The sequence below is a fragment of the Pan paniscus genome, chromosome 5 (genome assembly GCF_029289425.2).
Source record: "Pan paniscus chromosome 5, NHGRI_mPanPan1-v2.0_pri, whole genome shotgun sequence".
NCBI classification, from domain to species: Eukaryota; Metazoa; Chordata; class Mammalia; order Primates; family Hominidae; genus Pan; species Pan paniscus.
This window is the reverse complement of record NC_073254.2, coordinates 90,813,511-90,826,697: the sequence shown is the minus strand read 5'-3', so window position 1 is coordinate 90,826,697 and position 13,187 is coordinate 90,813,511. Positions and strand designations below refer to the sequence as shown.

Below are 13,187 nucleotides of genomic sequence, written 5' to 3'. Positions count from 1 at the left end.
CACACAGCAAGAGCTGACTACTTTAGAAACTGATACAAGAGGGGTGCTGCCACAACCAAACCCTAAAATCTGTGCAATGACTTTGAGACAAGGTGGTAGAAGATAAGGAAACACTTGTTGGAACTTAAAATGGAGACACATATTGCAATAGTGAAATGGCTGGTAAAAAGTGTCCTGCAATAATCAGGAAGGTAGAAAATGTATCAAATGAAGTTACAGTAGAGCTGCCCTAGCTGACCCACAGAAAGAGAAACAGATGTTTAATGTTGTAAGCTGTTGAAATCTGAGGCTTATTTACTATGCAGTATTATTCCAACAATAATGGAGTATCTGAAAGGCCACTCATACCGTTTGTCAACTAGATCCCATCCACTCCGGGCTATTCAAGGACACTGCTAGAGCAATTTTTCCTTGTCCTGAAAGTATCAGATTTACCTCTCTACAAGTTCATTTCTAACACTAAACATCTTGTAATGTCATCCTTAAAAAAACCCTTTCCTGTCCACCTTGCCCTACTATAATCTAGTCTCAGCACAACTGCCACAATAATTCTTCAAATACTAAAGTCAGATTATTTCTTTTCAGCAAATTCCTCCAGTGTCTTTCCAGGTCACTCAGAGTTAAAGCCAAAGTCCTGTTATACTCAGCTTGCCCCGTCCCTACCCCTTCCTTCCTTGTCTCCTCTGTTACTACTCTCCCCTAGATCATTCCACTTTAGCCACACTGTCATCCTTGCTGGTCCTTGCACACTTCAAGTAGGCTCCTACTGAAGAGCCTTTGCATCTGCTGTGTTCTTCTCAGAATACTCTTGCTTACAGATCCAGATATCCAGACCTTCTTCACCTCTTTGCTCCAATAAGACATCTGTGAATGCCCCCCGTCCACCCTATTTAAAATTACAACCATCCATTTTTGTTTTCTTTCATCTATAGTACTTACCACATATAACCTACAATATATTTTATTTAATTGTTTATTCACTGTCTCTCCAGATGGAATGAAAGCCCCAGAAGGCAGGCGTTGCAGTCTGTCCTCTTTCAGATCTATCTCCCTAGTATCTACAATGGTACCTTGACACACAGTAGACAGTAGCTATTTGGTGAATGAATGAGTGTAAGATATGAATCAGGCCTAGATTATATTTTATATTTCTAAGTTATGAACTAATAAACCAGGCATGTAGACTGGAAAAGAAATGCTGCAGTGAAGATAATGATATACTAAGGTTTTACTAAGATTTTTTTTTACTTTAATAATAATTTCTTTTCTTCTTCTCTCATTTACAGTAAAGGAAATAAAACAAGAAATTATGAGGACTACAATTCAACATAATTATATTTAGAGCCCCTGGACTGAAGCCTTATTTTCAAAATTACAGTTATTTTTTATATTTCTAATATACAACTTTTTACCATCATAGAAGAATTGTACCTCCAGGGAGTATATTTGTACGATGTACCAGCTTCCTAAGAAATGAATAAAACATTCAGCTATAATTTTTAAAACAGACAACAATTTATTCAATAACAACTAGGATCAATTTTTTGGAAAGCAGTACATGAAGGTCAACTCTTCCACTTCAACTAACTGCCTTTCACTCTTTTCCTTCTCAATCTTTCTCCAAACTAAAAAAAAAGAAAAATTTAAATTATTCCTGTGCCAAGGCTCAGGTATTACTAAAAGTAACCTTTCATCAAGCCAATTCTTTTAGAAGAAAAAAATGTAAAAAAAAAAAAGAGAGAGAAGCTAACAATATTTGTAGATAAGCACAATATAAACACTCCTTGAATGAAGGCCTGTTTACTTACCACATAGACAATATATACCTTTCAGCCATGAGAACAAACAGGACATTGTATTAAAATTAGCACTTCTCATTATCATTGAATAAGTTATATGAATCTAGTCACTAGATCTGGATGCAAAATGTGTTGCTTCAGTTAACCAAAATTAAATTTTATTTTAAACCAACATATTTTACAATAAGGCTACCCTAGAATTATTTTGCTAAGAGGAAAAATCCCCCACAAAACTAAAAATTTGAGAAAGAGAGAGAGAGAAGAGAAAATAATCCACTCTTTATTGTAAGCGCTAAAATGTCACATCCAGCAAGCCTTTGAAGATTACTTTGATATCTTCTTTTCCCCAAAGAACTCATTACTTGTATTTCAGTGAAAACAGTGCTGACAGACACTGGCTCCCTTATTAAATATTTCTTTTTTGTGGGAAGTTAGCAAACTAATCATACCATTTTCAAATTCAGTTAACAGGTACGTTTTGGCATACTCAAGATAAAGCCATTATATTCACTCCAAGTAAAAGTTTCAATTGTTTTGTAACTCCAGCAGTGACTTTTTTTTTTTTTTATTACTTACCAAGTCCTAAAAGATCCACAGTGGGCTCCGCAGCTTTTTTAGGGCTGGTACTTTTTTTAGGCTCCAGTTGCTGATCTTCTTTCTTCTGCAGCTTTAAAGTAAATAATTGGATTTATTAATTTTTCTTAAGTAAATTTAACAAGATTTTAAGCCCCAATTAATTACAGGGTTCTGATAAAGTTAGTGTAAAAAAAAATGAAACATATTATAATAAAACCTAGAATATTATTTGTCATATACAAAACAAGCAAACATGACTGTTGAAGTTGCAATGACAATCCTCACATATTGGGACCCCAAAATAGTGAATAAAACAATTTAACTCTTAATATAATTGTTCTTAACTACTAGCTCTTTTATATGAAATTACACATTTTAAAGAAATGCATTTCATATTAGTTCCTAGCTACTATTAATGTACTTCTGTGATAGAGTTTGGCTCTGTGTCCCCACTCAAATTTCATCTTGTAGATCCCGTAATTCCCATCTTTTATATGAAATTATATATTTTGAAGAAATGCATTTCATATTATTTCCTAGCTACTACTAATGTACTCCTGTGATACAGTTTCATTCTGTGTCTCCACCCAAATCTCATCTTATAGCTCCCATAATTCCCATGTGTTGTGGGAGGGACCCAGTGGGAGGTAATTAAATCACGGGGGCAGGTCTTTCCTGTGCTGTTGATTTGACTGTATTATAAGGGGTAGTTTCCCTACACAGGCTGTCTTTGCCTGCTGCCATTCACATAAGATGTGACTTGCTCTTCCTTGCCTTCCATCATGATTGTGAGGCCTCCCCAGCCACATGGAACTGAGAGTCCAATTAAACCTCTTTCTTCTGTAAATTGCCCAGTCTCGGGTATGTCTTTATCCGCAGCATGAAAACAGACTAATACATCCTATTAGCTGAGACTGGGGAGGCCTTGGAGTCTTCATGAGCACACTGTTAGCCCATCATCCACACACTGTATGATACATGAGACACAACTGCCAGGAAAAGCCTAATGAAATGGTATTTGATATACTTTCTTCCTGAATCTACATTATTAATTACTTTTTAAATATAATATTCTTCTAGTTCTCAGGAGCCGAAGTCATAGTTACACATTCCAAACTTACTTTCTCACAAAAAACATTGCGTAAGACAGAATGAAAAAACCTACACTTACTGGATTATCAATTCTAAAGCCTACTTCTAATAAACTAAGAAAATAAAACGTTCAGTTGAGTGCAGTGACTCACACCTGTAATACCAGCACTTTAGGAGGACAAGGTAGGAGGATCCCTTAAGCCCAGGAGTTTGAGACCAGCCTGCGCAACATAGCAAGACTCTGTCTCTACAAAAAATGAAAAAATTAGCTGGGTGTGGTGGTGCACACCTGTAGTCTCAGCTACTCGGGAGGCTGAGGCTGGAGGATTGGTTGAGCCCAGGAGGTCAAGGCTGCAGTGAGCTATGATTGCACTACCGCAGTTCCAGCCTGGGCAACAGAGTAAGACCCCGTCTCTTAAAAACAAAATGAAATAAATAAATAAAGAAAACATTCATTCATTTCTCAAACCATTTTAAGATCATTTCTTCTACAACTACCTGAAGAATTCACAACTTAGTTGTTACATGAGTTCATTTTTTGTTAGCTATTAGAGATACGTTAACTTCTAAGAACATATATCTACCCTTATTTGTTTTTTAATCACTACACTCTCCCTTAGAATTATTGTTTAACCAATTAGGCTACTATTACCAGGTGTCAATTCTTTTTTTTTTTTTTTTTTTTTTTTGAGACGGAGTCTCGCTCTGTAGCCCAGGCTGGAGTGCAGTGGCGCAATCTTGGCTCACTGCAAGCTCCGCCTCTCGGGTTCAAGCCATTCTCCTGCCTCAGCCTCCCAAGTAGCTGGGACTACAGGTGCCCACCACCACACCCGGCTAATTTTTTTTTTTTTTAGTAGAAACAGGGTTTCACCGTGTTAGCTAGGATGGTCTCCATCTCCTGACCTTGTGATCCGCTTGCCTCGGCCTCCCAAAGTGCTGGGATTACAGGCGTGAGCCACTGCGCCCGGCCCAATTCTTTAATAACTCTCTCAAATAAAGAATTAGCCACCTGTAACAGTATATAATTTTCAGAAGTTTAACATAATCCATTTCACATTCTCTATTCTTTCACTTTTCAACCTCTAATACAGGTTCAGACTTATCTTGCTTAGCAAAAGGATTTCAAAATAATTTCAAGAAAAATATTCCCTGTAGTCATGAAGAAAGGAATTCTTTTCAACTGATTACTCAATCTGCTACTATAAATAATCAAATCTGCAAGGGAATCTGAGAATCGTGTGGCCACAAGCATGCAAACTTCAAATATTGCAGGGCAGGATCCTAGCAGCTTCCTGGGGTGGGTCTTCATTGGTCACATCACAGCCTATAATACTCTAAAGAGTGTCTTAAAGTAGTCTTTAAGTAGGTAGTTAAGTCTAATCCCTATTTTAATTTGGCTTAAAAATCAGAAAACTTTGAAGTTGAAAATAAACTTAGAAAATCTGGCCAAACGATTCATTCCGCAAATTAACTGAGGCTCAGATGTTATGTGCCAAATAGGAATACAGGAACTAAAATTCTTATTTTCTGCCACTCCAAATTTAGCATTCTTTTTTTTTTTTTTTTTTGGTGTATTTTACTGAATCTTCTTCCATGGAAAAAAGCATAAAACAAACTAAACTTGTGAGGAATTCCTTCCTATTTATTTTCTATGATCTAAGACTTTGGAACCTCTTCAGGCTAAAAAGGATCTTTTTTAAAAATTCAAATAGAAACTCTTGTTTATAAGGCATTTGTCACCAAATTAGAACTACCTTTTAAAATGCTGCTGAGTATGAAACTATCTGTCATAGTTTGAAAAGGAAAGAAAAAGCTAAATTGAGCAATGCAGAGGTCCTCTAGTAATCCCAACTCCCACCCTCAGAACTACTGCAAACAATTTGGAAAATATCTTTCTTTCCAGATGTTCACACATGTATCTGTGTTCTAAAAGCTTCTCATCTTCCTTACATTTCAATTTAAATGGGTAGTCATCAACCATTTTCATAGGAAACTGTATAAATGAGAACATATATATAGCTGTGCAAAATAAAGAGAAACACTAAGGCGAGAATAAGAGAAATCCTAAACAGTTTATCAAATTGCAGGTGGGGCCCACTAGCAGTTTTTGAAATCTATTTTATGGGCCACGACGAAACATTTTTTTGGCATATAAAAATGATACAGAATAGAAAATAGAGTACACTGCATAAAAGAAAGGTAAATATTCCCAGATTGTTGTTTTGCACATTTGCACACACATGTGAGCACAAATCTGGATCATAATGTAAAATGTATTTCTTAGAGTGGTAGGTTGACAAATGCTGCTCTAAAGACAGTCTGCTCCTTTGCTCCTACAATGGTCAGGTTATGAATGAGAAATGTCTATGCCCTAAACCCTATTATTCCAAATAGAGTTGGCTATTCTAGATGGATTTCAACAATTCAGACATGAATTATCCTTAGAGTTGGCATCTGAAAGGTTGTCCCACAAATCAAAAAAGCAAAAGGATTGATCACTTTAAAATTTACTTTGTATCCCTCCATTATCAAATCTTGTGGAGGCCGTAACCTGAACACAACGTGTGGCAAAGGTGATTTTAGAGATTACTTTTCTATGTCTTCATAGTATATACAGTATATACTTCTTCATATATATTAGTGAAAGCTACAAAGATTAAATTCAGATGATACTCTTCTTCACTGATAATTGTAAACATAAGAAATTAACCTCACTATTTTTATTTTTAAAACATTTAAGGACAGATACACCAAAGCACAAACTACATAGGTAAGGAATCCTTCTAAAATTCTAGATAGAGTAACAAATACTTAATCTTTTAGAGCTTAATATCCATTAAGAGTTATTAATTTTCTATACAGTTTTCTTGAAAGACTTTAACAAAAACTGAAAGTTATTTCTTATTTATATTTAAAAATATTTTTACAGATTTTTGGGTAAAACGACAGGAAGTAAGTACTTATGTTCCTAGTCCTAGATGAGTAATAATAACTTAAAATACAGACTCAGGAGATGCTATTGTTGGAATGTGTCACCCAAAATTCACATGTTGGAAATGTAACCCCAGTGTAACAGTGTTGAAAGGTGGAGTCTAGTAAGAGATGATTAGGTCAGGAGGGCTCTACTCTCATGAACAGATTAATATCATTACCACAGGCATAGGTTAGTTATCAAGAGAGTGAATTTGTTATAAAAACAATTTCGGCCCCCTCTTGTTCGAGTGCTCTCTTGCCCTTCCAGCTTCCAACCATGGGATGATACAGCATGAGGGACCTCACCAGATGTTGGAGCTGTCCTCTTGGACATCTCAGCTTCCAGAACCATGAGCAAATAAACTTCTTTTGTTTATAAATGAGTCTGTGCTATTCTGTTACAGCAGCACAAAACAAACTGAGATGGAATAAAGAAAATCTTTGCATAGATACTGCCATTATGAAGGTTCCAAAAAACCTGAAAACATGCAATCCCCTAATAAAGATACACACACAGATAGATTCAATGTTTTTTAAAATTTTTTTTAAATATCTAGGTGTTGTGTTTTATTCCATTACATTGTACATTTAAACCCAATACTATCACCAGTAAATCAAGGTGGGCAAAGCCTATCAAAAGACTACTTCCACACCAAAAGCAATTGCAAGAAAAACAAAAATTGACAAATGGGACCTCATTAAGCTAAAGAGCATCTGCGCAGCCAAAGAAACTACCAACAGTAAACAGAAAACCTACAGAATGGGAGAAAATTTTTGCTAAGTATGCGTCTGACAAAGGTCTAATCTTCAGAATCTATAAGGAACTTAAACGAAATAACAAGCAAAAAACAACCCCGTTAAAAAATGGGAAAGGACATAAGCACTTTTCAAAAGAAAACATACACATAGCCAACAAGTGTATAAAAAAATGCTCAACATCACTAATTATTAGAGAAATGCAAATCAAAACCACAATGAGACACCACCTCACATCAGTCAGAGTGCCTATCATTAAAAAAATTTAAAAAATAACAGATGCTGGCAACGCTGTGGAGAAAAGGGAACACATATACACTGCTGGTAGGAATGTAAATTAGTCCAGTCATTGTGGAAAGCAGTTTGGCAATTTCTCAAATAACTTAAATGGAATTACCATTTGACCCAACAATCCTATCATTGGGTATATGCCCAAGAGAATAAAAATTGTTCTACCATAAATACATATCCACACGTATGTTCATCGCAGCACTGTTCACAATAGCAAAGACATGGAATCAACCTAAATGCCCATCAACAGTAGTCTGGATAAAGAAAATGTGGTACATATATACAAGGAATACTATACAGCCATAAAAAAGAATGAGATCATGTCCTCTGCAGCAACACTGATGGAGCTGGAGGCCATTATCCTAAGCAAACTAATGCAAAAACAGAAAATTAAATACTGCACGCTCTCACTTATAGGTGGGAGCTAAACACTGAGAATACATGAACACAAAGAAGGGAACAACAGACACTGGGACCTACTTCAGGTTGGAGGGTGGAAGGAGGGAGAGGATCAAAAAACTATCAGGTATTATGCTTATGACTTGGATGACAAAATAATCTGTACACCAAACCCCGTGACATGCAATTTACCTATATAACTAAAACCTGCACATGTACCCCTAAACCTAGAATAAAAGTTAAAAAAAAAAAAAAGTAAAAATAAGAAAAGACTACTTCCAATCATTATATCATGACCACTGCTAGGATGCCTAATATTGCCATATTCTAAAAGCTGACAAGACAGGTACTCAGTCTCTGACTGAAGGGGAAAATCATGGCTGGCCTCAGATATTGGACTAGGAAGAGACAGTTGAAATGATAATTCTCTTTTGTCACATTGAAGAATCCAGCATTTCAAAAACCAAACATTTAAAATAATTAAAATCAAATCTCATGAAATAAGATAGGAAGTTCAGAATAATTTTCTTCTTGTCCCTCATTACAGTATCTGTAGCAACAAGGCAATTTAAATAATCCAGATTAATCAAGAAGAGAGGAGCAGTACCCTGTGTACATGCTAAAAATCCTGTCTCATGGCCACTCTAAAGTCTACTTAGTTTCTACAGCAAAGCACATTTGATTCTCTTTGTCTTTCTTTACAATATAAATCACCAATGTTAATGTGTAGAGAGGAACAACAGATTTCCAAAATGTATTCCAATTAAATATTTTGGTTAACAGACACAGACATATGTGTAATGGATTATGTCTTCCTGAAAACTTTTCTAAAATGGAAAAGTCTTCAAGAACATGTTTGACTTTTTCCAGGTTTGCCTATAACATAAGAAGTCATTTTTATCAAATATTTTCAAGACATAAAGGTTGTAAACCTTAAACAACAAACATGAATACATAAACTATCAATTTGTACTTTTGCTCTGTAGCATACCAACTGTATTGTACTTTGAAAAGACTTACAAGATACAATTATTTAAGATACTTAAAATATAGCTATCACATAAATACAAAGTAAATAATATCTGGAAGCCAAATTTTAGAAGATTTAAGAATAAAAATGCTATTATCTTGTTAGGATTTATGGGCAGGGATACTAGTGTGTGATAATAGTAAATTAATACCTTGATGACCACACCTTCCCTCATTTAACTGTCATCCTTTTGATACCTCACATTCATCTCAGACATGGCAAGCAACAGATACAGACTCACTCCACTTTAAATTCTGCTGCTATTGAAAACATTGCATAGGAAATTTGTCTTTTAATAAGTGAAGAATGCAGTCAACTGTGGGTAGATAAAATTAGGCAATCTATAATTTATTAAACAAAATTTTCTAACAAGCAAGAACATAAGTCTACTTAGATAAAGCAATTTTATAAAATGTAATTTCCTTAGATTCACATTGAGCAGATGTCTCGTTCAAATTATTAAAGCTTTTATTAGCAGAAGCTTTACTACCCAATCTTTTTGTGATTCATTAATGCTACCCCACAGAATATAATTGAATAAAAAACTATTTAGGTCCCAACTCCTACCTTTACCACCATTTCCTAGCCCTTTAAATAACAGACATAACAGCTGAGCCTCTAGAAGGTGATTCACTATTCTTCAGCTGGCCAGTTAATGTAGACAAGAGCATAAATATATAGTCAATAGGAAAGCTATACAATTTTCTAAGTTCTAGTGGTAATTATTCAAAATTTTCTTTTAAAACTGACATCTCAAATTATAACTTAGTTTATTTATAATCAGTTTCCTTTAATATTCCTAGAATCTTAGAACAACAAGAAACATAAAATGTATTACATTCAACTTTTTCATTTTAACATTAAGGAAATTAAATGACATGATTTGTCCAAAGGCTCCGTAAGTGGCTATCGTGGCAAAGGTTAATCTCCTAACAGGGTTCCTTGCCCTGCACCATGGTGCCTTTTGCTGAATAATTTCTATCTATCAAAAATTAGATTTAAAAATAAATATTTACCCAATGCTTAACAATACATGCATATTCTTACAATGACATAACAGAAAACTGCAATTTAAAAAAATCATGCCAGGTGGCACATGACAGTAGTTCCGGCTATGTGTGAGGCTGAGGTAGGAGAATCGCTTCAGCCCAGTAGTTGGAGAACAGGCTGGACAACATAGCAAAAACACATCACAAAAATAAAAAAAACAAAAACAAAAACAAAAAGAAGACAAAAAAACAGAAAAAAAAATAAACACAATCTGATAGAGGGTCAGAGCAAGCATGCCAATAATTTTAACTCAAGGTACACTATAAAGACCACATGAAAAGTATGATTCTTTGAAGTTCAAAGGTAATGGTAGTCGTGGGTGATTAGGATTTTATAAAGGTAGTGACATTAACTTTTGTGTATGTAGGAAAAATAGGAAAGAGTCAAATAGGAAACATGGTTCACTCTACTGCCCAGGATAGAGTGCAGTGGCAAGATCGCAGCTCACGGCAGCCTTGATCTCCTGGGCTCAGGTGATCCTTCTACCTCAGCCTCCCAAGTAGCTGGAACTATAGGCATGCACCGCCATGCCCATCTAATTTTTGTTTTGTTCTGTTGGGGTTTGAGACAGAGCCTCACTCTGTTGCCCAGGCTGGAGTACAGTGGAGCAATCACCACTCACTGAAGCATTGACCTCCCTGGAATTGGCAATGGCACCATGTGAAGAACACTGAGTGGGAAAGGTGCTAGATGGTGGATGTATCTGACTGACCTCTAGTTCTACATGTAAGGAATAAAAGATGAATCCGAAGATTTTTATTCTATTTCCACAATGCGGAAGGACCTAAATAAATAGCCAACTAGAGCTAGCATTCATATATGTCACTGTTTTTCAATGGGGGTAGTGAAAAGAAAAAATATTACTCCTGGAGAAGTATGTTGTGCATATGAACTGCAGTGAGGAAGAAAAATCTGACCACCATTGTTGTAGGTGGGAGGCTTTGTGACTGTGATGTGGTCAGAGCAATACTTTAGGAAAAAACTAATCTACGGCCTCAGTAGAACCTGATTATCTGAAATACATTTTCTAACAAGTTACTCAACAACACATAATTCCCAGAATACTAACCTATCTTGATTACCTACTGAAATCTTCATAGGTTTAACCTTTAATTCCCAGAATACTATCCTATCTGATTACCTACTGAAATCTTCATAGGTTTAACCTTTACTAAAATTTTCAGTAAAAAATTCATGAGTTAATATTATCCACTATATTACCTACATTAGTTGTTTACTCAAATAAAGTCTTTTGACTATATGCTATAAATACATTAATAAAAACCAGTCTTATATTCCTATATAGATTGATAGCTATAATTACTATATCTGTTTGTATTTGTATGCTTTCAAAACTGAATTATATACAACCTTAAAACTATTTTATGTGAGAAAAAATTTTGCATATAATTCTTGTTTATTCCCAATATCTTATTTATTCAAAATCTTTAGTTTCTTTTTCTCCTGTTTACCATTCTTTATAATGTAGATCTTTTTCAAATTAAAGCTGTCAAGACATAGAGTACTCTTTTTGAATTTAATATTCTTTCTTAAATTGTATTTTTAGGGTTTATTACAATCTACATTTTATTTCCCCAATCATATGGACATCTTTCAGTAAATGTTCTCTGTAAGACCTATGGACACTACCGCCCCAAACAGTATCTCACTGGGCTGGAGAAGTTATCAAGGATTTACACAAATTGCAGAAGTCGGAGCAGCCTTGAAGACATTTAGTGAATTATGTGATACACAAAACACTACTGTAACATCTCTCTTACACGTCCATTCTCTCTGTAAGAAAATCTTCCAGTGTTACGGAATCACTGCATATGATGATATAGCATATTTTACATTTGGATAATTACAAATATTAGAAAGTATCCTCTTCAGACAATTTGTAACATCTACCCATTTAGCCATACTCTCTATGCTACAGCCATGCATAAAACAAATGGAGGAATAAATTTGTGGAGCTGACCTTCTCCAAAGCAACAGAAGACCATTAATTCATACCAGACCTTTGGTCATCTAAAATTCAATGACATTTTCTTTTGTGCTATATTCAGGACAGTTAAGTTTGGGTACATTTGCTTCAGAATTTTACATTTATCCAATTTGTTGGCATTTATTTTAACACTATCTGAGGGATTTATTCTGTCATTTGATATCTTAACTAATCTTTATTGCTTGGTCATTTGAAAATTTGAACAATATGGCACAGATATCCACAGTTAATAAAAATGCTGAAAAGAATGAAGTCCAGTATTGACCCCTGAAGAAAGCAGAGAACTTCCTCTAAACTGACATCAATTCTATTAATTGGATAGCTGTCTATCCGGTTCATAATCTACCTTACTATCTGATCATCAGGCCCACCTGTCTACATCTTGACCAGACGCATATTTAAGAATCTTGGCCAATAAGCAAGCTTAGTCTGACAGGAACTGTGGGGGTTTTTTTTTTCTTTTCTTTTTCTTTCTTTTTCTTTTCTTTCTTTCTTTCTTTTTTTTTTTTTTTTTTTTTTTTTGAGACACAGTTTCACTCTGTTGCCCAGGCAGGAGTGCAGTGGCAAGATCACAGTTCACTATACTGCAGCCTTGATCTCCTGGGCTCAGGCGACCCTCCTACCTCAGCCTCCCAAGGAGCTGGGACTGTAGGCATGCACCACAATGCCCAACTAATTTTTGTTTTGTTTTGTTGGGGTTTGAGACAGAGCCTCACTCTGTCATCCAGGCTGGAGTGCAGTGGTGCAATCACCACTCACTGAAGCCTTGATCTCCCAGGCTCAGGTGATCCTCCCACCTCAGCCTCCCAGATAGCTGGGACTACAGGTACAAGCCACCATGCCCAGCTAATTTTTTGTACAGATGAAATTTCACCATGTTGCCCAGACTGGTTTTGAACTCCTAAGCTCAAGCAATCCACCTGCCTCGGCCTCCCAAAGTGCTAGGATTACAGGTGTGAGACACCATGCCAGCCAGGAACTGTTCTTAAAGAATCCATGGCAGGCAACCAGTGAGTGCTGGTAAGACTATGGAAAAGAAGTAAGTTGTTAAAAAAAAAAAATCCTTTTGAATTTTGCATAGAATCCATGTCAAGCTTAATGATACAGCATTCATAATCCACTACATTTTCCTTCTGAAAATCAAGATGTGAGCCCACCTCTAATCTCCTGGTTCCCTAGTTTGTAGCATTTCTCAAGAATGACCTAGAGTGCT

The 13,187-nt window shown here is 35.6% G+C and overlaps 1 protein-coding gene across 6 annotated transcripts in view; it reads right to left on the bottom strand.

The window, feature by feature from the left end:
• SMAP1 (small ArfGAP 1) overlaps positions 1-13,187 on the bottom strand; it is a 193,518-nt gene that overhangs the window by 21,763 nt on the left and 158,568 nt on the right. For all 6 annotated transcript variants that reach the window (XM_034962322.3, XM_034962326.3, XM_034962330.3 and 3 more), the window contains one exon: positions 2,376-2,466. In XM_034962322.3, the coding sequence (XP_034818213.1) occupies positions 2,376-2,466 (91 nt within the window). The remainder of the gene's footprint in view (positions 1-2,375; positions 2,467-13,187) is intronic.